The sequence below is a fragment of the Electrona antarctica genome (assembly GCF_951216825.1).
Source record: "Electrona antarctica genome assembly, chromosome: 22".
Lineage (NCBI taxonomy): Eukaryota > Metazoa > Chordata > Actinopteri > Myctophiformes > Myctophidae > Electrona > Electrona antarctica.
In genome coordinates, this window is record NC_136805.1 from 13,228,646 (window position 1) to 13,253,942 (window position 25,297).

At 44.1% G+C, this 25,297-nt stretch overlaps 1 protein-coding gene across 1 annotated transcript in view; it reads right to left on the reverse strand.

Moving 5' to 3' along the window:
- ryr2a (ryanodine receptor 2a (cardiac)) overlaps positions 1 to 25,297 on the reverse strand; it is a gene marked incomplete at its 5' end in the record, with an annotated part of 316,463 nt that overhangs the window by 17,648 nt on the left and 273,518 nt on the right. The window contains 8 exons of the mRNA XM_079492228.1: positions 785 to 919; positions 2,426 to 2,572; positions 4,091 to 4,151; positions 4,953 to 5,086; positions 9,244 to 9,286; positions 22,982 to 23,112; positions 24,142 to 24,402; positions 24,973 to 25,059. Of these exons, the coding sequence (XP_079348354.1) occupies positions 785 to 919; positions 2,426 to 2,572; positions 4,091 to 4,151; positions 4,953 to 5,086; positions 9,244 to 9,286; positions 22,982 to 23,112; positions 24,142 to 24,402; positions 24,973 to 25,059 (999 nt within the window). The remainder of the gene's footprint in view (positions 1 to 784; positions 920 to 2,425; positions 2,573 to 4,090; positions 4,152 to 4,952; positions 5,087 to 9,243; positions 9,287 to 22,981; positions 23,113 to 24,141; positions 24,403 to 24,972; positions 25,060 to 25,297) is intronic.

A 25,297-nucleotide genomic window follows, 5' to 3' on the forward strand; every position in this document is an offset into this window, starting at 1 on the left:
GTACCTACCCTAGGGGACACAGGGAAAACATGCAAACTCCACACAGAAAGGCCCTTTCGCCAACCCCGCCTCGTATGGTATGGGCACTGATGACGCGGAGGAGGAAACACGCCGCCAGCACCCACAGCGTCCAGAGTGGGAATCAAACCCAGGACCTTCTAGCTGTGAGGCGCATGTAACTTTTGAACATGCATATTGTGGCCACTTGCAGTGCAGTTGAATACTACATGGCTTCAATTGCCAAATTCTTTACTAATGGCGAAAGACTCTGAAAACACCGTCTGGTACATGGAAAAAGTAAAGGGGCATGTTAGGACCCAGTTATGCAGCCTTTGTCCCTTAACCTACGTATTTTAAGTTGTTTTCTTTAATCTTAAAGATGGAGTGCTGTGATCCCCACTAAACATTATCATCAGGTACTATGATTATACTAGGAGGAAGATTTTCATCTTTCTGAAGAGTGTGTCAGCAGGTCACCAATTTCACCGTAACACCAGTGACCGAGTGTGAGTGAGCGAGATTTTGGGTATTGGAAGTTGGCTGAAGGCTTTCAGCTTTCAGGAAGAAACCAAAAATATACATTTATAATAGAAGACATATTTGAATATTATAACCACACCTGGGGGTCTATAAGAGATAGAAAAGTCACGGCACGCCATCTTTAAACCTAACTGAACTAGTGGCCACGGATTGGACATAAGATAGTGGCGTTATAACTAAATTACCATAATATAAGGAAGACTTGCATAATAGAGCGTATTTTAATAGAGAGTATTTTACTCACGGTCAACATGTCATCACACTTCATGTCCGGCGATTCTCCGTCTTCACTTTTGTTGTAGAACTTCCTGAAGAAGTTGAAGGCCACTACCGTGTAGAGGTACACCACCACCGCCAGGAGGCCTACTGTCAACACCAACTGAAACACAGTAGAGGTACACCACCACCGCCAGGAGGCCTACTGTCAACACCAACTGAAACACAGGTTAGAGGTACACCACCACCGCCAGGAGGCCTACTGTCAACACCAACTGAAACACAGGTCTGATAGGTTAGTTCTGTAGAGGTACACCACCACCGCCAGGAGGCCTACTGTCAACACCAACTGAAACACAGTAGAGGTACACCACCACCGCCAGGAGGCCGACTGTCAACACCAACTGAAACACAGTAGAGGTACACCACCACCGCCAGGAGGCCTACTGTCAACACCAACTGAAACACAGTAGAGGTACACCACCACCGCCAGGAGGCCTACTGTCAACACCAACTGAAACACAGTAGAGGTACACCACCACCGCCAGGAGGCCTACTGTCAACACCAACTGAAACACAGTAGAGGTACACCACCACCGCCAGGAGGCCTACTGTCAACACCAACTGAAACACAGTAGAGGTACACCACCACCGCCAGGAGGCCTACTGTCAACACCAACTGAAACACAGGTCTGCTAGTTTAGTAGAGGTACACCACCACCGCCAGGAGGCCTACTGTCAACACCAACTGAAACACAGTAGAGGTACACCACCACCGCCAGGAGGCCTACTGTCAACACCAACTGAAACACAGGTCTGCTAGTTTACTTCTTGTGTTTTGAAAATGCTTACTTTTAGTTTAGTCTTTATTGCGACAGCAGGTCGCATTTACTATGAAAACGTGCATTTCCCGTCAGTCAGTCCATCCGTCCGTCACCCCACATGACATCATCAAGGATGGATCTCCCTGATGTCATCAAATTGGCCAGCAACTCTACATCTGACCTCAAACCTCAAACCCTTAGATTTCCATATATGGAGCTGACCTGTTCTAACATTCCATATGCTGATCCTTCCCCATCCGTCCTTCCTCTTCGATGTCTCCCTTTTGACTGATACCTGTCCATTCAAACTCTAGACGGGCCCGCCCCAAAGTTAGTGCAGCCGCGCCCGGTAGCAGGGGAAAACTAGAGTTCTCAACAGGCCCGAAAATTAAGGCCTACCTGGGTTGTCCCTCATCAAACCCTGTACACTCAAGACACTGACCCACTGCCACCCTTAGATCTCCATATATGAAGCTGACATTCCATATGTTGATCTGACCACATCAAACCCTGTACACTCAGGACACGCTCCATATATGACCAGTACAGAATTCATTCCATATGTTGATCTGACCCCCCATGCCAAAGCGCCAGGGCTCGCCCAGCAGTCTGCCATCACCCAGGCGGATGCGTGCTCGACCTCGTGTCTTAATAACCCTAAGAGAGAGGCCCAGGTCTACTGTAACACAAACTAACAGAGAGATGAAATTACTATTCTAAAAGGTCCACAACACTCTACACTATATGTGTCTCTAATGGTGTAAAACGTTGAATTGGTTAAACGGTGTCCGTAGACTTAATGACCATGTGTTAGAAAATACATTTTGCACTGCAAATCTGCTGACCTGTTTGCCATTGTGCGTGACAGAAGAGAGGATGGTGCGGAGCGTCTTGAAGCCCATGGCGATGTCCAGCAGGTGGGCAGCAAAGAAGAAGTTGTTGTAGTGACCCAGAATAGACATGGTCATATACCAGGCTAGATACAAGAAGGACTAGACAGAGAAATAACAGGATAGACATGGTCATATACCAGGCTAGATACAAGAAGGACTAGACAGAGAAATAACAGGATAGACATGGTCATATACCAGGCTAGATACAAGAAGGACTAGACAGAGAAATAACAGGATAGACATGGTCATATACCAGGCTAGATACAAGAAGGACTAGACAGAGAAATTACAGGATAGACATGGTCATATACCAGGCTAGATACAAGAAGGACTAGACAGAGAAATAACAGGATAGACATGGTCATATACTGTACCAGGCTAGGGCATTCACTTCTAGTCATTTTTACTAGTTGACTAGTTGCCTAGTTTACTAGTCGACTAGTCGACTAGTTGTTTAACTACCTATTGTGTAAAAAATTAAATAAATTAAAAAAATAAACTTTTTTTTCTTTTTTTGAAATAAATATTTTTACATTGAAAAACTGTGTACATGGTGACTATAACTATAATCTACCTGATCTTGAGGCCTACAAAATCGGGAAAAAAATAAACTCAACTAGTACCAACAAGGTCGACTAGTGGATTTATTAGTCGACTAGTAAACTAGTCGACTAGTTGCTTAATGCCCTATACCAGGCCAGATACAAGAAATACTAGAGAGAGAGAAAGAGCAGGCGAGAGGGATATGATGTTGCTGTTGGGCAGAAACCAAAGTATCACCATATTTCAACAGTTGTTTCATAAATGAATACCCTACTTCGTGATGAGGCAGCAAAAATAGCCAATCTACAAGCAAAAGTTGCCATGCGAGTCAGCTTGTAATGTAGCTCTGCTTTTTTCCTTAAATGCTGAAGTGAAAGTGCATCTGTTAGTTTTATAAATATTGAATCAAAGTTTTAACAAGAGTTTGGCACTAAATAAAACGACATGGGGTTCCATTTGGAACACAGATAATTATTCTGTTTTCTGAAAAGTAACAGTACAAGGTTTCCACCTGACACTCTGACAGTGACGAAAAAATAAGGGTGTTTTTATTTTAGTGGGTAGAGAGGATGAGTGGGTAGAGAGGATGTGTGGGAATGGGAAGGTAGCCCGTTCCACCCCTGCCTGATACACTTAGTCCTTAATGTACCCTCCCCTGGGGACTATAAAGTCTTTGTTTCACAATTGCTTCATACTGTGCAAGAGCACATGAGTAAACATAAAAACATAATTGCAAACGTTTTAATTTCCAGCATCTGCTGTTTCACAGATTTAAAAACGGGAATATGTTATGAGTTACAGCGTTTACAAATGAATACAATATGATCATTGGCTGCACTGAGTAGAGGATATAATGTCATCCACGTCACAGTGGGGATATACTCCAAAATTCCCATACTACTTTCACTTTTAAACTCCCACACTACTTTCACTTTTAAACTCCCATACTACTTTCACTTTTAAACCAAAGTGGTTTAAATTACACCTCCATTACCAGCCCAAGTTGTGTGCATAGAATAGATACCATGTTTATTATGCAATTATTAAAAGAATACAAATCAGATATATTCTTACATTATCTGTGAAAACTACCCCTAGTTTCCAGATTTGATACTTGACGTCAATGGAGTTCAGTCTGTTGACAGAGGAGAGAGACTGCTTTAGTCGGCATACACTCACACACAAACACACTAAATGGGCTTTGTTCAGACCGATTTGTTTATCAAATCTGATCTGATTTTATTCCAATCTGGATAGGCCAACATTTTGATTTGGTCTGAACAATGCATCTACACTATTGTATTTATCTGTGCATGCATTTCCACATCTACCCCGTATCAAATGTACCTACGACGTTGCACGCATGCATGTACCATCGTACACACACACACACACACACACACACACAGGGGGGGGGGGGGGGGGGGGGGGTCACACGGGTCACAGGACTCACCACATCTCTGGAGGCTTCTAATTGGCCGTTAGTGCCATCTTCTGACTGGTAGAAGTTACCCAAGTGTTAACTCATCCAGCTAATATCCCCAGCACTCCACAACTTCCTCATGTTAAATGTCTTCGACATTGCCTTATTTGAAGTTAACTTTTTCTCTGAGCCATCAGCTTATATAGCAAGCATGGAGGTCCTGTCAGGCAGTGACCTGGAAACACCAGCCAGTGTCTAAATGATCCTCCATGTTCCAACCAAACCCACACAGAGTCTGTGTAGGGTTTCAATGTGCCAAAATGACAGTTTCCACGCTCTCCAGAGTGTTCTTTTGAGCCGTCTCAAAATGTTTCTCTTCATCTCTTTTACTCGCACACCCACACAAACATGCACAATTGCACGCATGCACAATTGCACGCATGCACAATTGCACGCACGTGCGCACGCACACACACATATATGCGCACGCACATGCACGCACGCCGTACTCACACAGCGGCCAGCGAGCTATCTTTCTTAGGTTTCCTCTTCTCGTGAGCGTTGCTGAAGTCCAGAGCAGCCTTGTCCATCCCCAGGAGCTCACTGATCCTGTCGTGGCCGTAGAACTCACCGTACTTATCCATCACCTGGGGATTCACAGTAAAACCTGTAGGTTTCTATGCCAGTGGCTTCGAAACGGTTGTGCTGATGGAGTCACATTGACACATTGAGAATAAGGAGAGGTGCGCTGAAGCAGCCTGACTCCTGATCTCCATTGCAGGCGCGTCGTATTTGGCATTACGGCTTACGGGTGCTTTTAAACTCCGCTATGCGCATTCCCTCCAGGCGCAAATAACAGTTTTGGCATAATGGATAGCGGGTAACGCTGCACCAAAATACCATTTAGGGACAGTGCACGCTGCCCTACCCGTAATTTGCGGGTAACGACGGGTGACTTGCGTGCAGCGTCGTGGGTAAGGGCACTGAAGAAAATAGAGCCCTATGGGCTCCATTTTCGTCAGCGCTAAACCCCTTATCCCTAAACTTCTTTGCCTTTTTTTTTTTACTATTTTGCAAAACATTTTTGAATAGTTCAACCAGCCAATCTACATTGACACGTTGTGAGCTTGTAGACTGGCCATTTTAACTATTCAAAAATGTTTAGCAAAATAGTAAAAAAAAAGGCAAAGAAGTTTAGGGATAAGGGGTTTAGCGGTGACGAAAATGGAGCCCTATATCTTTTAGGGAATGGAAGTTGCTTCTGCATTGGGAAATACGATTGCAGTATACTGGTAGAGTAAATAAAAAACATAATTCATAATTCATTTGTATATTTGTATATATGGCAATAATAATGTGGTTTTCACAAAACAAAACAACAGTGTTCCTCTGTACGGTAGAACTATTGGGAACCACTACTGCAGCAGCATACAGAATGCAGCATTATGCACTCTTTGTATGAAAAACTACTGTAAAGGTCCTTATATACCAGGGCTGTTTTGTGTGTGCGATTAATTCGCCTGAAAATATTTTATTTGGAACAAGGTAGGTAGTTTTTGAGCTTCCGCACCACGAATAAAGGCAACAACCTGCATGAATGAGGCATCCGCTAATGCCAGTAATAAAAGGTCATTTTTTACATAAAATGATTACAAATGTAGAATTGTTTAATTTCCTGTTGATTCCTTCGTTTTTCATTTCCGCCGTCCAATGATTTTATGGAAATTCAATTATCTGGACATAATCACCATGCAATTTTGAGCTGCCACTGTCAATAAGGTCTGAAAACAGCATTCAATAAATGAGCCAAGGCAGGTTTATATTTAGGTGCGTGCTGGTGCCGTGCAGCAAAAATAGACAATTTACTCAAGCTCAATGATTGGCAGCATGCCGTGTTGTGGGAGTGTAATTCCTCTACTTACAGGACAGGATGCAGGATGCTTGAGTATGAATCAAGCATTATGCAATTGGTCCCAGATGATGATAAATTATTATCAAACCAAAAAAGCTGTTCTCCCCATATGTTTGTAATTACAGAGACATGCCTGACTAACATTCCTCACTCGAAAGAATTGTTCACATTGTAATCAGTCCATGTAATCTGTTTCATTAATCACTTTTCATTGTGTAATCTGATTAAGACTATTCATGTTATTACACGCCTCTATGTTTTTCACTAATTTCAATTTCAAGTAATCCGAGTTGCTGCCTTAGTTACTACTCGCTTTATAATCTAATCACTGAATCATGTTACTGTGCACAGCTGCCGTCTACTACTGTAACTCAACCATAGCTTAGCTAGTGGGTAGAGAGGCATCCCCAAGTGTTCATATCATGACCATCTGAGCACTCATCAGCTGGGTGAAGCTGAAACTTAATTGATTAATACAACTCCCCCCTTTTTTGAAATTTTGGTTCATGTTCTAATTCAATTGGTTCGTGTGCTGTTGACTGTTCCACATAACGGCAGTTAAAACAATTTGTCCCAGACGATGAGTTGGTGTCTAATCAAAAGCTGTTATTCCCCATACAGCATGTGTGCAATCACATCAGTTGTGGTAATGATAGACACTCTCCCCATTTGCTCTCAGCACAGAGACTGCCAGACGTTAAATTATTTTCATGTTGAAGGTCAACTTTGGACGAGGTTTTGATGTGCTGTGGACTGTGGTTTTGGTGGAGAACACAGTGGTCTCTGCATGTTATCCTATCTCCGTCCTGGGGCTCCATGTCATTGTTGTCTCCTCCAGGAGGGCAGAGAATCTCGCGATTGCCTTGTGTGTGTGTGTGTGTGTGTGTGTGTGTGTGTGTGTGTGTGTGTGTGTGTGTCCCCGCAGCTAATCTCGCATACTCAGGGCTTAAAGCAAAAAAAAAATCCCAAAACTGAAAATGATTTTTTGCAAATCTGCACTGATCTCATTAAATGACCCCTATGAAATCCTCAGGACTGAAATCAGTCCCCAGGACTAATAACTTTAAGCCCTGCATAGGCTACTACTAGGCCAATTAGCGTCATATTTCTTGTGCACGCTGTCAGCAGGCCAAGGACCTCAACCTGAATATTTCTCAACTTAACTATTAACTATGACAATATCCGAAGTGCGGTCCCTCCAGACTATCAGATACACATCCACAATGCTATGGAGTGGAACTAGCAACCGTAAACTGTCCATCTGGCAAATGGGATGTATACTACAAGCCAGTTGTAGCCAAACGCTCCCTTTGGCTGCAGCCATGCAACAATACATGCATTGTAGGTGATAATCTATGAATGCAAAAAAAACAATATTTAGCAGTGAATCTCCTAGTTACACGAATATACATTGTTCTTCTTTTGAAGCATTGTTGCTGCTATTGGCAAAGATTATAGAGAATACAACTTTATTTCATAAGTCGTGCAGTAGACTGCCGTAATGTGCAAAACACATACTGTAGATGAATTGTCCCACCATGCCGGTCCCTTTGGTTTGAATTTATTTCATAAACTGAATAAAAAGCTGGTTAACGTGCCTTGGCTTCCTGGGCTATAACTACTTCATAATTTGTATGTCAATTTGGACAGATATGGGGGCCGCTGTCAAAGCTGCAAATATTTCGGCGTATGCTCTAAAGGTAATAAGACAATCTCGGCAGCGTAGAATATTGGATTAAATAGCGGGGAATGCGGGTTACGCAGCAGAACTGTAAAAATCAGCCTACTTTATCAGAACCCTCCCCTGAGTCCCCTCATTGAACCGTATTGTGCCTTTCATACACAAGACTACGTGCAACTGCTCATCGCCCCCTACACACTGAACGACTGAGGTAGGGCGTTCCCTGACCATTCACTGCTCATCGCCCCCTACACACTGAACGACTGAGGTAGGGCGTTCCCTGACCATTCACTGCTCATCGCCCCCTACACACTGAAAGACTGAGGTAGGGCGTTCCCTGACCATTCACTGCTCATCGCCCCCTACACACTGAAAGACTGAGGCAGGGCGTTCACTGACCATTCAACTGCTCATCGCCCCCTACACACTGAACGACTGAGGTAGGGCGTTCCCTGACCATTCAACTGCTCATCGCCCCCTACACACTGAAAGACTGAGGTAGGGCGTTCCCTCACCATTCAACTGCTCATCGCCCCCTACACACTGAAAGACTGAGGTAGGGCGTTCCCTGACCATTCACTGCTCATCTCCCCCTACACACTGAAAGACTGAGGTAGGGCGTTCCCTGAGCATTCACTGCTCATCTCCCCCTACACACTGAAAGACTGAGGTAGGGCGTTCCCTGACCACGCCCCCTACACACTGAAAGACTGAGGTAGGGCGTTCCCTGACCATTCAACTGCTCATCGCCCCATACACACTGAAAGACTGAGGTAGGGCGTTCCCTGACCATTCAACTGCTCATCGCCCCCTACACACTGAACGACTGAGGTAGGGCGTTCCCTGACCATTCAACTGCTCATCGCCCCCTACACACTGAAAGACTGAGGTAGGGCGTTCCCTGACCATTCACTGAGCATGCTTTTCACTGAGCACACCTTTTTAGTATTTCCATCCATGGGGATTAATGGTTAAGAAGTTGTGTCCGATAGTTTTAAATCAAATGCATCTGTACAACTTTTAAAAGACACATTCCTGTCTTCTGTCCGTGTCCTTTTTGCAGGCTCCAAAACTCAGTCCTACTGTACCTAGTGGATGATTTATTTCCACCACATGCATTTTTATTCTAACTACCATTTTTGTTGTTTGTTACCAAGGACATTGGCAATCAATAGTTAGTTAATGTAAATGATAAATATATTAAAACTTACCTTCCTCTTCACAAACTTATCCCAGTAGTTGTTAGGGAACGATCTGAAAAACAAAAAGACAAGCTTAAGAATTGGTTCTGAATTATGGAAACTTCATCTAACAATATTGTACACTTGTACAGGCTATCAAAACACAGATCAAGTTGTATTCACACAAATACAAAACGATAGCTTGTGAAAGTCTAAAGCAATGGTAACGTTCTTTCAATAATTACTATATTATTATTATTATAGCTCGGTTTCCCTGACCGAGGACAGAGTATTAGCAGAATATAAAAGGTCAAACAGACATCTCAAGTTTAGTATGATTTAGTATAAATTAGTGTTGATGTATTTAACAGCAACTGCCATTGGACTTAGATCTAGAAAAACTAGTAAAAACACAAGGTAAAAAGTACAATATGCCACTCGAATACAATACAAAGACAAGTATCCATGTACCATTCCGCTCAGTTTAATTGCATTTCTTTAGTCCAGTAAAAACGTCATCACAAGATTGGCATTTACAAGATCAATGACATGATTTTTCAGTGGGCTATGATAATCAGACAGGTATAATACATTCACAGCAACAGGGAATGAAAAATGCTGCCATTAATTCACAGTGGCAATACAAAAATTAACCTATCCAGTACCCGACCATCAACCCTGTATTCATCCACACACCCCCGCATACCTATCCATCCATCCAAATTAACCTATCCAGCACCCAACCATCAACCCTGTATTCATCCACACACCCCCGCATACCTATCCATCCATCCAAATTAACCTATCCAGCACCCAACCATCAACCCTGTATTCATCCACACACCCCCGCATACCTATCCATCCATTCCTCTCTCCATTCGTCCATGCATCCTTCCTTTTCAAATTGGAATTTAAATAGTGACATTTACACAACTGTGATGTGGGGCACTGTCAACACATCAACACATCCTACTCTTTAAATACCACCTTTAGATTCAGAGCAAGAGGGAAATAATGGCTGCAAATAACACCCATTACCTTGTAGCTGTAAAAAGTCACATTCTCTGGAATAAAATCCACCGTATTATTTTGACTGACAATAATACAAAAATAGTCTAAAATGGCAGATTATTCTGATGACCACTGGGGGCTGTGACATGTACTGTACCAAGAACATGCAGTGTTGTACGTAGGTTGATGCTTTTATTTTTTATTTTTAATACTTTTTGGTTATCTATATATACCCTTTAACGCTGCTCTGGGTGAGAGCACCAGCTAAAGGCCTGACATGTAAAATATGATGTCAATTTAAATCTAGTGTTGGTTTAGCGTTAACTCTCCCTCTAGTCTTACGCCAGGGCTCCACCGGACGCGTTGCGTCTCCGTCGCGTGTGTCAAAAAACGCACCGGTTCAATTTTAATGCACGCGTTAATGTCACGCAACGCGGGCAGTGGAGCCACCCTTCATTGATTAAAAAGGGAACATTCCCTGGCGGTGACGGAGACGCGACGCTGACGCGCCCGGTGGAGCCCCGGTGTTATGGGCTCGCAGCAGTGCAAGCCAACACACTGAGGCCCAGGTACCTCCAGGTATGCCCTGGCATTTAGACATATAGCACTCAATTACATTTCCCCAAACAGTTCATGACCCCCATTTAACTATAATTACCACTAGGGAAAGGGTTGATTACCTCCGGGGAGGATGATAGCAAATGAAGCCTGGAGGCGTGGGGCTCCATTTTCGTCACCGCTAAACCCCTTATCCCTGAACTTCTTTGCCTTTTTTTTTACTATTTTGAAAAACATTTTTGCATAGTTCAACTAGCCAATCTACATTGACACGTTGTGAGCTTGTAGACTGGCCATTTTAACTATTCAAAAATGTTTTGCAAAATAGTAAAAAAGGCAAAGAAGTTTAGGGAAAAGGGGTTTAGCGGTGACGAAAATGGAGCCCGTGGTGTTAAATTAACCTGTTCGACTGCACTGCCTCTTTCTCTCTCTTCAACTATCTCCATTATATCACACGTTGATCCGTTATCTCTGGTTCATATCCCACACAGCCAATCAAGTCATGTAAATGAACCAGGATATGATAATTAATGTGCCTACGAACTCAGAGTTGAACCTGAGGATTTGACAGCGTACCATGTTGACTGAACATTATCGGGTTGATATTAGACTTAACCCATTTCGACCTGAGGACGATTCTAAAAATGTCTGTTTGGAAAATGACAGTTTTCTGAAAAAGCTATGTTTCTATGTCAGTCGTTCTGCTATTTTTCAATAGCTAAAGCATAACATAATGCTAACACCAAAAGGGGTTCCCGCCCAAAATGGGTTAAAGTGGACTGACAGGCGGGCCAGTGTCCCTGACATTTTCACCACCCACGCACATCACCAAAAGTATTCATAGGCATGGGTCAGAGTTTCTGCAGAGGTGCGCACATTCTCCTGTCGTGTTCGCTTTCAGAAAATCCTCTTTTGCTTGAGAAGTGGCGTTATGCATCTTTCAAGTCTATATTTGGGCTATGGCAGCGTTTATTAGACAAGGCCTTGTGAGAGACTCAGAGACGCCCATGCACTATTGTTACAATTTTATGATAGTCTATTGTGCTGGTCGGCGGCTCGGCATGATAATTAATGTTTTTCAGCTGGACACACTGACTCCTGAAAGCCATTAGTGCCATCTTGTCCCCTTCCCATCACCATTCCCTTTTCTCTGGGCTGACATGACGTTCTTTGTACTCACATTTTTATTATCTTTAATTAAAATATGCATTTTCTTTATTCATTCTGCTTCCCCCTCTCCCCACTGCTCTGTCTCTCCGTTTTGTGCTCTAACTCAGGGGGGGTGTCTCTATTATTAAGGTTATTGTAGCAGTCAATTTATATTGGGGGTCGGGAGTGGGCGGGGCGGGGGTCCCGAGATGTTGCCAAAGCATTTTCGGGGGTCCCCGGCCAAAAACGTTGAGAACCCCTGCTCTAACTTGCAGGTTGGACACTGGTGCCTCAGCTAAAACATATAAAAATGCATTACATATATTATTATAGCTAGTCAATTTCTGCTTGACTTAACTCTTTAACTCTTTCCCCAAAACACAGCACGGCAGCTTAGTAGACAGAGGTCTCCCTTCACCCATATAGAGCACGTTGGCCAGACGGACAGAGGTCTCCGCTCACCCAATGAGAGCACGTTGGCCAGACGGACAGAGGTCTACGTTCACCCATATAGAGCACGTTGGCCAGACGGACAGAGGTCTCCCTTCACCCATATAGAGCACGTTGGCCAGACGGACAGAGGTCTCCGTTCACCCATATAGAGCACGTTGGCCAGACGGACAGAGGTCTCCGCTCACCCAATGAGAGCACGTTGGCCAGACGGACAGAGGTCTCCGCTCACCCATTGATATGAGAGCACGTTGGCCAGACGGACAGAGGTCTCCGCTCACCCAATGAGAGCACGTTGGCCAGACGGACAGAGGTCTCCGCTCACCCAATGAGAGCACGTTGGCCAGACGGACAGAGGTCTCCGCTCACCCAATGAGAGCACGTTGGCCAGACGGACAGAGGTCTCCGCTCACCCAATGAGAGCACGTTGGCCAGACGGACAGAGGTCTCCGCTCACCCAATGAGAGCACGTTGGCCAGACGGACAGAGGTCTCCGTTCACCCATATTGATATGAGAGCACGTTGGCCAGACGGACAGAGGTCTCCGTTCACCCAATGAGAGCACGTTGGCCAGACGGACAGAGGTCTCCGCTCACCCATATAAGCACAGCTGAAATCTGATTACATTTTGAAATATCCTCAGCCCAATATTATTAAAAACGATACATAAAGCCTTATCTGGCATGGAGACAGGCAAGACAATATTGTAGCCTGACATTGGGAGGGTTTGTAATTGACAATTATGCAAGTTGAACCGAACAATGGAAGAGGACCAGATTCCCTCCCCCCAAGTACCGGTGTCGCTCTGAGCAAGTAAGATCAGAGAGACGCCCCAATGGTGAGGTGAAAGGAGTAACATTCCTCCCTTACACTGGCTTGCTAAAAGTGCCAGATGCGCCCGTTTGTCTACAAACTGAATTAACAATCAACCACCCCTGGATTAACCTGACAGCAAAGGGGGGGTTTTTGAGAGACCACAGACCGAATAAGAGAAAGAGAGAGGTGACTATCAGGACACGACCCAGGGTCAGACCCAGGTCTGACCGAGAGATGAACTCACAGGATGGATCAAGATGGGGTGTCCTACCTCGTTACATTACAACACACGCACGCACCACTGATACTCCAATCAGCAATACATGCTCCCTGTTTTTGTTCTCAATGTAATCATTTTCTACCTGTTGACATATGGAAACTATGGAACATGTAAAATGAGTGAGCGAGGCTGAAGGGAGAGTGTGTGTGTGTGTGTGTGTGTGTGTGTGTGTGTGTGTGTGTGTGTGGGTGTGTGTGTGTGTGTGTGTGCGCGTGTGCGCACACATCTGTGTACTAACGCTTGAAAGAGGAGATGGCTCAGCGATAAGGAGAGAGTGATAGGTGCCGTAAAAGCTAAAGAAAACAATTCTGTTGACTCCAACTAAAACTGGTTAAAACTGGATTTGGAGTTAGACAAAGGAAAACGCCTAATTTAGTTTGAGACCCCTTTTCAATATAACGTGTGTCACCCAAGACACGTTGCTCATTTTGGTCGAGACGCTGGCTGAACCACATCAGCCGGTGCGTTCTTTTACCGGCAGCCGGGGGGCTGCACCTCCGCGAAATCACATCAGGACTTAGAGCGGTCCCGTTTGCTAACTTGTGGTTTTCCATATGAAACGATTTGATCGACTTTTTATACTTTATACTTTAACTAAACAAGGACGAGTAAAGTTACACTCGCGTGCCGCGCTGGAAACTAATTTTGTCAACTTAACCCTGGTATCCAGTTTCCGAGCGCCGCTGAGGTCTCATCATCAGAAAGGTTGGTCAAGGATGTATTTGATAACATTCAAGCTCCCAGAACGACATGATAACTAATGATAGGATTAGCTACCCTTTCACTTAGTTTTGTCATTTAAATCTTAAAAGTGACGCCAACCTAGAGCATCTCCTCGCGAGAAGATAACTTCCTCTTCCCTCTTTCTTCTTCCTAAAACTATCTTTGCATTGTGCTTGTAAACTGAACGGACCTATAGTTGAAATTGTTATTTGAGTAAGACTGGACTTTATAACGTTTGCCCTTGGCTATTTTGCACAACTCATGTGCAGACTAGTCAGAAGCAACTATACCACAGTCTACCAAATAGTATATTTTCAATGCGCAGGGTTAAGTCTTTACGGCTAATGTCCGAATTGGATTAACCCTGACGCGCCCGTTCTTGCTATGTTTTTATTTGAGTATATGACAAGTATGTTGTAACAGTATTTCGATATAATAAATATCTCATTTTGCTGGTACAATCTAAACAAATCTCCGGACTATTCTTTGATTCCGTCTGTGTGTGTTTGATTTGTTTTATATTGGGGGAACTGTAACACAGTATTTATTCATACCAGGTATTCGTAACTCACGTCTTCAGATAGACGTTTTTATGATAAGATACACAGTATGTACATAGTTTCAAATCGCTTCATTCCGAGTGGAAACTATGTGCATATTGACAGGCTAAGTGACTCACGTCTTCAATTGGACGTTAATGAGATGCAAGTAGATAGGAATTAAATGTGTATTCGATTCGCTGTCGAGTCGGGGTTGCATTTGATTTCTGGCTGATTGACATCATAATCTTGCCTAATAATCCCTACATAATGGTGTCCCGTTAACGGAACTGGTTTACTGTGTTATATAAGACCCTTCGATGTGAGAGAAATTAATGTACATGTAATTGGAATCGAGGTTGTTTTTTTTTAGAGTTGTTTTTAGAGTAAATGGTTTGATCCGCGTCTCACGCTGTGACCGTGGCTGGAACCTAGAACATTACGTTTGAATATCCTCCGACATTTAGGTCCCAGGTTTCTGCAGAAACGGGATTACTATTTACTGGAGCGTAATTAATAAAAAGTGGGCTATCGTTTAAGAGATTCTGTTTCCTAACGCCCAGTTGCACTGTACCCATAATGTAAGCTATTCATGGGTCATTTCAGCAACGAATGTTTGCCACTTGACTAAGCGATTAGATTCGTATAGCGTGTATTTTGCGCTATTGTCAAGTGGAACCTGAGAATTCTCTCTTTATTATAAAACGGCTCACGGAATTACAGAAAGACCATTGGTTTAGTATGAATTTAGACTTAAATGTCTCCATTAGTGTGCCGCTTTTTGAGGTATCGAGTTTTTAAATCAGGAGAGTAAACAGATCTATACTGTCTGGTCGTTGGCTTGATTGCTTTTACGGGGTTCAAGCAGCGTTATACTTGGTGTGACGTTGGTCAACAGACAGTGTGAAACCATCTAATGTTCGGGGTACTCTGGCCATTGTGTTGTGCGACTTTGCGAGGTCGCCATTTTGGAAATTGGTGACGTGGGGCGTTTCCGCTGTACTTGTGGGACGCTGCTTCCAGCCAGATTGCAAAATCGCCATCTTGATTTCCCCCGTCTGAACTCCGCCCTGAAAAAGGGGGGTCTCAGGCCGTGACACTTGGTGTCCAGCCTACTGACACGTTGTTGTGATACAAGTAAGGCGTGCCGCCCCATCTAGTGGCCGTCGCTGGTGTCACACGTGTCATAACATTAGCTTCACTATGTGAGCTGTAAGAAGGCACATGCATGGTCGTGTGTTTTGCTGCTTGACGAAGATTAACACCTCTTAATCTTTGCACTTGGTGGGGACGTTATTTTGCGTGTCAAAATACACTCATTAAGTTCGCATATACTGGTAGCTCATTAATTACCTCACTGCTGTGGGGACATTTTGCGTTGTTTGCTTGTGTTTGTAAACATATAGCGTGGTGTTGTGGTAACTCACGTAAACCCTCGTTTACGCTCATTTCAGGCAGATTCGGTTGTGGATAATTGATTTTGTGGTGCATAAGTGAAACGTTTCTGCTATTTACGGCCTGTGCCTTGGACAAAATTGGAGCATTCTTTAAATTTGCATAGCCTTTGTTCTGTGCAAAATCAAGCTTGTTTTGTTTAAGGGATACAGGTCTTTTGTTATTCGTTTTAATCAGACCCCTGCCCTAGCTTATTTCAGGCATTATCATTTGACTTTAAATTTTTAAGGTGGACTTTGGTTGACTGATCGTTTTAAAATCTTTCAGGATTTCAGTCGATTCATTGGCCCGTTATGCTCAAATGGGTTTGTTTTGAAGATTACAGTTCCAATTTTGAGATGGGGATTGACTTAATTATTTTAATGATTCATTCCGATCTCTCGTTGGACGCTGGGATTTTTAAAATAAACTCTGTTTAAGTGTGTGGTTGATGTTTTAATTGACCAGGCAATTAAATTGTTGAGTTTACTTGATTAATGCCATTTTGTCATTAGGAGTGTGGATTTCAAGAGATTCAGTCATTCCTTGGTGGCATTTAAAATTTAAGGCTCGAAATAACCTTCTGGCTAAGTGAGTGGTGGATCTAACAACCTTTTGAGGTTTTGATCGACCAGGCAATTAGCTTGCTGGTTTAATTGGTTATTTCCGTTTGGTTGGATGTGGGGTTGATTAAACCTTTGAGGTTTGGTTGATCAGGCAATTGACTGATTGGGTTTAATTAATTATTTTAATTTTGGACATTTACAGTTTGAGATTTTTAATTCAATTTTTTTTTTGTGTTTATTCCCTTTTTTAATTTGTATTCACTCCCTTGCTTCCTTGCAAAAGGAACTAAGGGTGTTAATAAAAAGGGGGGTTAGGGGCAGGAATAATAACACAAACGATATAGCCTTTTCACTTGTGCACAATTGTCCTCAAACCAAATTGAGGACCACAGTGCTGTTTTTGCCTGAGAGGCAGCGAGGGAGCGTGGTTGTTGCATTGTTTCCTACCGCTGTCTGTTGACAGAAGTGTTGCGGCTTAGAAGCATACTGTGCTGTTAGCCAGCTACACGAACAGGGAGCATGGATATTTGCGTAGCTATAAGAAAGATGCTTAGTCTGACAGACTCTGACATTCCTAACGTCGGTCAAATAGATGCAGACACAGTCCTTTCAAATCTCCAAACTTTAGCTAGTGCTCATGCTGAATCAAGACTTTACACTGAGGCAGAACGCGAGAAATTAACTGGGCATGTATTGGCAAACTTAGTCCGGTTACGTGAGCTTGATTGCTTAGCAGCCAAAGCTAACGTGGAGGCAATTGCCAGGTCTCGGCAGCAGATAAAAGACTTGACTGATGAACTTGAGTTACGAGAGACACAGGCTCGCTTGACTGATATTGTCACCAAGCTAGCCACCACAGATAGTAAGTTGAATAGGGCTAAACAAGAGATCGCCGACCTCAAGGCGCAGTTTACCCAGTTTCAACAGACCAACAGTGACCTCGTGGAGGCACAGCTGGAAATAACTTGCTTACAGGGCACTAATTCCCCACCGGGGACTCCTCCTTTAGGGGGGAGAGATGCCCAGTTACGGCAAAGTCTGACTTTCCAAGGCACACCCATTTTGGATGTGGAAGGAAGGTCTACAGACAGGCTGGATACCGACGTCACTTTGTGCGAAGGAACAGACTTGGGTTTGTTGATAAGCACTGACTTCTATGATTCCAGCCTGACCATTCCGGTCATTGGCAAAATCCCTGCGTTACTGCAGCGGGACCAACGGTCCCCTGATGGGACGACGGCCCCTGTGAAAAGAGACTTTGATCTAGTGTCATTACAGGCGGCTGACCCAGCCCTAGCCCACATGATGGCGCTCCTTGCTGGGGACACACCAACACCTATCCCTGACACAGACAGGGACTCAACAGAGTATTTAACACAACTACTGTTGTCAAGCGACTACATGTCACTGAGCAATGGTCTGTTGGTGTATGCTGTTGATTCATATACTTCTCCGTGTCTAGTTATACCCCAGCACCACAGGGGGGTACTATTAAGCTTCGGCCACAACTCCCCAACTGCTGTACACCGAGGTGTCGAGGCAACCTGCGATGAGTTGTGCCAGATGGCCTATTGGCCCAAAATGTACCAAGACGTGGTTCATTATGTGAAAGGTTGTTTGACGTGCTGTCAGTTCCAACCTTCAAGTCCAACCCCGAGAACACCCTTACAAGAGAGGGGAATTATGTTCCCATGGGCAGATCTGCAGATAGATTGGATTGGACCATTTGCCAGATCTTCTCAGAAGAACTTGGCAAAGAGCATGGAGGTCAAGAAAGCCCACTATGGCAAAAGGCCCTCGCAGGACCAGCTCCAAGTAAGGGATTTGGTTCGGTGTTCCACTTTTGCTCACCAAGAGGGGATGAACAATAGGTCCCTCCCCAAATGGAAAGGCCTGTACCATATAGTGGACAAGTTTTCCCCGATAGCCTATAAGATACAAATCGGGAAAGGCCAAGGCAAGCCAGTGACAAAATGGGTACACCGAAACCAAATCAAATTACACACGCCCCAGACAATCACCGAACTGACAGACTCTGAGACCAAAACCAAGGCGAGAGAACTCACCGGCTTGTTGGCTGCTCTACATTGTAGAACTCTTAGCTGTGTTGTGCCTAGCCTATTGAGTTTCTCGCCTAAATAGTTTAAGCAACATAGGACCCTGTTTCCCGTGAAACAGTAAGAAACCTCCTCCCCTACCGAAACGGGATGATCACTTGGTATGTGTAACACACACACCATTAGTAATTTTTGTTTACATTTTCTTGTTTTATTATTATAAAAACGACCTCAAAGTGCCTGTGCAGAATAATGCTTCCTAAGATAGAGGGTTGACCTTTTGTTCCGTTTCCTGACTCGGTGTGAGACATGATCAAACATCAACCTCGCTAGCGGAATGAATTCAAACCTGTAGGTGCACTAGCCTGCTAAACCACCTGTGGTCACAAAATGTAGTTACTGTTTTGTTTTCTACCATTAGAGTGTGAGCCATTGCTCCTTAGTTTTTCGTTTGTTTGTTTTTACCAGACAAAATAATTATTTCCACTAGACGTTGAGCCATTTGCTCCTTATAGTCTGTTATCGTTTGAATTTTATTTTAACAAACGAAAGTATTATTTCCTCTCTTCTACTCTGGCCCTTGTTCCACTTTTCTCTTCTCTATCACCCTGGTTAGACCAGTACAACTTTATCAATAGGAGTAGAGAGCTCAGTGTAAAATGACTTAGGAGAAACCATGTCGTTTTGGGTGCATGATGTGGTCAATAACACTTTGACCTGCCAGCAATGACATGTTTTGACATTGTTGTGTTTCCCCTGGGAGCGTATGGTCGTGCTCGGGGAAGCCTTACACCCACCTGAATGACATTACAGACACTGCCTCCTGCCTCTCTCTCCCTCACATGGATGTTACCCCGCGCCTAGCGGAACCTTGCATCCGCCTGGATGACACTACAGACACTGTCTCCTGTCCGCTCTTTCTTCCCCACATGAATGCTACGCCATGCCTGGAGGGCATTACACCCAGCTGAATGACAGTGTTTTGAATGAATTGACATTGTTTTGTTTCCCCTGGGAGCGTATGTCGTGCTCGGGGAAGCCTGAATGACCTTCAGACACTGTCTCCTGTTCCTCTCTCTCATGGATGCTGCTCCGTGACTAGCGGAACCTGGCATCCACCTGAATGACAGTGTTTTGAATGAATTGACATTGTTTTGTTTCCCCTGGGAGCGTATGTCGTGCTCGGGGAAGCCTGAATGACCTTCAGACACTGTCTCCTGTTCCTCTCTCTCATGGATGCTGCTCCGTGACTAGCGGAACCTGGCATCCACCTGAATGACAGTGTTTTGAATAAATTGACATTGTGTTGTTTCCCCTGGGAGCGTATGTCGTGCTCGGGGAAGCCTGAATGACATTCAGACACTGTCGCCTGTGCACTCTCTCATGGAATCTACTCTGCACCCAGCAGAACTCTACACCTACCTGAAACGAACGTACAGACACTGCCTTTCCTACCTTTCCCCTGTGTCACAGGTGCTATCCTGGGCATCCAAGGGAGTGCTACGAACATTGACACCACTACAGGGGAACGCGACCCCACTGTCGAAAAAGGGGCCCTATGGGCAAGACAGACACCCCATTGGCCTCAACTTGACATCTTGTCCCGAATGGAGGTCAGGATATGTAACTAGGCCAAACGAAGGTCCACGAACGTTGTCTCTTCATTTATCCTAGAGAGGGGATATGTAGCCTGACATTGGGAGGGTTTGTAATTGACAATTATGCAAGTTGAACCGAACAATGGAAGAGGACCAGATTCCCTCCCCCCAAGTACCGGTGTCGCTCTGAGCAAGTAAGATCAGAGAGACGCCCCAATGGTGAGGTGAAAGGAGTAACATTCCTCCCTTACACTGGCTTGCTAAAAGTGCCAGATGCGCCCGTTTGTCTACAAACTGAATTAACAATCAACCACCCCTGGATTAACCTGACAGCAAAGGGGGGTTTTTTGAGAGACCACAGACCGAATAAGAGAAAGAGAGAGGTGACTATCAGGACACGACCCAGGGTCAGACCCAGGTCTGACCGAGAGATGAACTCACAGGATGGATCAAGATGGGGTGTCCTACCTCGTTACATTACAACACACGCACGCACCACTGATACTCCAATCAGCAATACATGCTCCCTGTTTTTGTTCTCAATGTAATCATTTTCTACCTGTTGACATATGGAAACTATGGAACATGTAAAATGAGTGAGCGAGGCTGAAGGGAGAGTGTGTGTGTGTGTGTGTGTGTGTGTGTGTGTGTGTGTGTGTGTGGGTGTGTGTGTGTGTGTGTGTGCGCGTGTGCGCACACATCTGTGTACTAACGCTTGAAAGAGGAGATGGCTCAGTGATAAGGAGAGAGTGATAGGTGCCGTAAAAGCTAAAGAAAACAATTCTGTTGACTCCAACTAAAACTGGTTAAAACTGGATTTGGAGTTAGACAAAGGAAAACGCCTAATTTAGTTTGAGACCCCTTTTCAATATAACGTGTGTCACCCAAGACACGTTGCTCATTTTGGTCGAGACGCTGGCTGAACCACATCAGCCGGTGCGTTCTTTTACCGGCAGCCGGGGGGCTGCACCTCCGCGAAATCACATCAGGACTTAGAGCGGTCCCGTTTGCTAACTTGTGGTTTTCCATATGAAACGATTTGATCGACTTTTTATACTTTATACTTTAACTAAACAAGGACGAGTAAAGTTACACTCGCGTGCCGCGCTGGAAACTAATTTTGTCAACTTAACCCTGGTATCCAGTTTCCGAGCGCCGCTGAGGTCTCATCATCAGAAAGGTTGGTCAAGGATGTATTTGATAACATTCAAGCTCCCAGAACGACATGATAACTAATGATAGGATTAGCTACCCTTTCACTTAGTTTTGTCATTTAAATCTTAAAAGTGACGCCAACCTAGAGCATCTCCTCACGAGAAGATAACTTCCTCTTCCCTCTTTCTTCTTCCTAAAACTATCTTTGCATTGTGCTTGTAAACTGAACGGACCTATAGTTGAAATTGTTATTTGAGTAAGACTGGACTTTATAACGTTTGCCCTTGGCTATTTTGCACAACTCATGTGCAGACTAGTCAGAAGCAACTATACCACAGTCTACCAAATAGTATATTTTCAATGCGCAGGGTTAAGTCTTTACGGCTAATGTCCGAATTGGATTAACCCTGACGCGCCCGTTCTTGCTATGTTTTTATTTGAGTATATGACAAGTATGTTGTAACAGTATTTCGATATAATAAATATCTCATTTTGCTGGTACAATCTAAACAAATCTCCGGACTATTCTTTGATTCCGTCTGTGTGTGTTTGATTTGTTTTATATTGGGGGAACTGTAACACAGTATTTATTCATACCAGGTATTCGTAACTCACGTCTTCAGATAGACGTTTTTATGATAAGATACACAGTATGTACATAGTTTCAAATCGCTTCATTCCGAGTGGAAACTATGTGCATATTGACAGGCTAAGTGACTCACGTCTTCAATTGGACGTTAATGAGATGCAAGTAGATAGGAATTAAATGTGTATTCGATTCGCTGGCGAGTCGGGGTTGCATTTGATTTCTGGCTGATTGACATCATAATCTTGCCTAATAATCCCTACAATATGGTTGTATTGAACACGACACACAAACCAGTACCAAAGACATAAAAGATGTCCCCATCTCCCCCAGTTGCTACACACACTCAAAACTAATTACTTAAAAGAATGGGGGACCTCAAAATACAACTGGGTTTAGTTGTACACCTTGAACACCTTGGTAGTAGCATTCTCTGCCCCCCACCCCACCCCTCCTTTTTCTGTAAAAAAGAAATATATATTGTACTGCCGCTACTGGAGCTTTTACTGTTACGTATTGTATTGTATGTATTGTAAGTCTTGTGATGAATTGATGGACCACAATGGAAACAAGCCCTCTTTGTGTTATCCTTTGAGCATAACATTTGACTGTACTACTGTACATGTACTGTTAACTAACTTGTTAATAAAGTATTCAATCAATCGATCAAAACCCACAACCGCGCACGCGCGTATGTGCACACACACACACACACACACACACACACACACACACACACACACACACACACACACACACACACACACACACACACACACACACACACACACACACACACACACACACACACACACACACACACACACACACACAGGTCAGACTCACTGTGTGTTAATAACGAGTCTGTCCCACTGTCCTTTAATGTCATCCTCAGATGGCTGTTCTGTGATGTAAAGGCCATCAAACTCCAGCTTTCTGGCCACCTCCTTCTCACGCTTAAATATCACCAGCGGCACCTGGAAAGCACGCACACACACACATGCGCACGCACACGCACACACACACACACACACACACACACACACACACACACACACACACACACACACACACACACACACACACACACACACACAGGTGTATTGATAGGATGGACAGTATGGCTTATCTTATCTTCACAGTCCATAAGCTCATTGCAAGGTATGCAAACTCTACTATATGTAACCTTTTGATTTGTTGGCCATGTGACAGAGGAGATGTGGTGTGCTTGTTTACATCCACCACACGGTAGTGGCGAAACTGTTGACTCTCGCAATTTTCAAACGCTTCCATCATACAGTCTGGAGCAATGGAAGCTCTATCATGACTAAAATATAAAGCGGAAGTCGAGCCTCCTCCTACCCACTTCCATTTCGTCTTTACAGTCACGCAAATTTATACTAATATAGAAATCATCTAAGCATATATAGCTTACTGCTTAGCAGAAAAGGAATTACAAAATAATCTCTAAAGATAATTAAAATATATTTACATACAGTATGTATATTTATATACTGAGGGAGATTGTGGAATAGTTGTCTGGCTATGCAAGACTAACCACAAGGTGGTAACACTTACTATGCTTCCCATCTCTACTATAATGCATTATACCTAAGCATGTAACCACACACACACACACACACACACACACACACACACACACACACACACACACACACACACACACACACACACACACACACACACACACACACACACACACACACACACACACACACACACACACACACACACACACACACACACACACACACACACACACCACTTCATAATTGCTGGGCACTGGTGTCTTGCTATAAACACTACCAGTAAGCAATAACACAGCCTACCATCAGACAGTTGTACTGTAACTTGTAACCAATAACACAGCAGATAGCCTACCATCAGACAGCTGTACTGTAACTTGTAACCAATAATACAGCAGATAGCCTACCTTCAGACAGTTGTACTGTAACTTGTAACCAATAACACAGCAGATAGCCTACCTTCAGACAGTAGTAACCAATAATACAGCAGAAGGAGATGACAGTGTGTAGGATGGCCAGGATGCGGAGTGTGGGCTCCATGTACCCACTGCTCTCCTCCAGGACAAAGTGCACGGCGGGCGGCGTCGGGGGATCGCCGCCATCGCCGCCATCTCCCGCCACGCCTTCCCCACCCTGGGGGTCCCACTGAACGCTGGAGTCTGAATGGCTGCCCCTGTAGACCAGTTCCCTCTCCCCCAGCACGGCCGAGGACGTGGAGACCTGGCGAGGGGGGGGGGGATGTTAACCCATTAAGGCCTGACCTCAAAATTAAAAAAATATCTTCTAAATCCTCCAGTTTTCTGAAATAAATATTTTCACGATTTTTCAAAAATAGCAGACCTACAAGCTCGTAGCGCGCCACTCGGTGGCGCGCTATGAGCTTGTAGATCTGCTATTTTTCAATAGCTAAATTATAACATAATGTTTAAAACACCAAAAGGGGTTCCCGCCCAAAATGGGTTAAAAGTAAATTGTCAGCTGAACCGCGACCGGATTTCAAACCAAAATAAAATGAATATACTGTAAGTCCTATATACTTCGTCGAACGACAAATAGCCCATCTACAAGCTCCCAGTGTGATGCATTACGACACATTGTGAGCTTGTGCACAGGCTATTTTCACTAAATATTTAAAAAAAAATGCAATAAAACCACAAAGGTTAAAAAATGTGATTAGCATTTGTAAATGCAGCATGTTTTTGAACTTCCACTAGGCAACTAGGGGACATCTGCCACGCATATTTAAATGTGATAATTCTACCAGTAACGGGACCACTGGCATGTCGTTACCTTGTAGAAGAGCAGGATGAAGTTGATGGAGAAGGCGACAAACAGAGCCAGCATCCTCATGTTGTAGAAGTTCCTGGCAAAGTAGTTCTGGATATGACGAGGGAAACAGAAAACAATAACTGATATATGTAATGTGCGCGCACGCGTGCATGTACAGTATGTGCGCATGCGTGCGTGCATCCCACCATATTGGTGAATGGAAAGTGTGCGTACGGGAGATTTATAAATGTGAGTGAATGCATATTATTACTGTACGAATGTGGATAGTGGATACTTAACCCATTTTGGGGCGGGAACCCCTTTTGGTGTTAGCATTATGTTATGC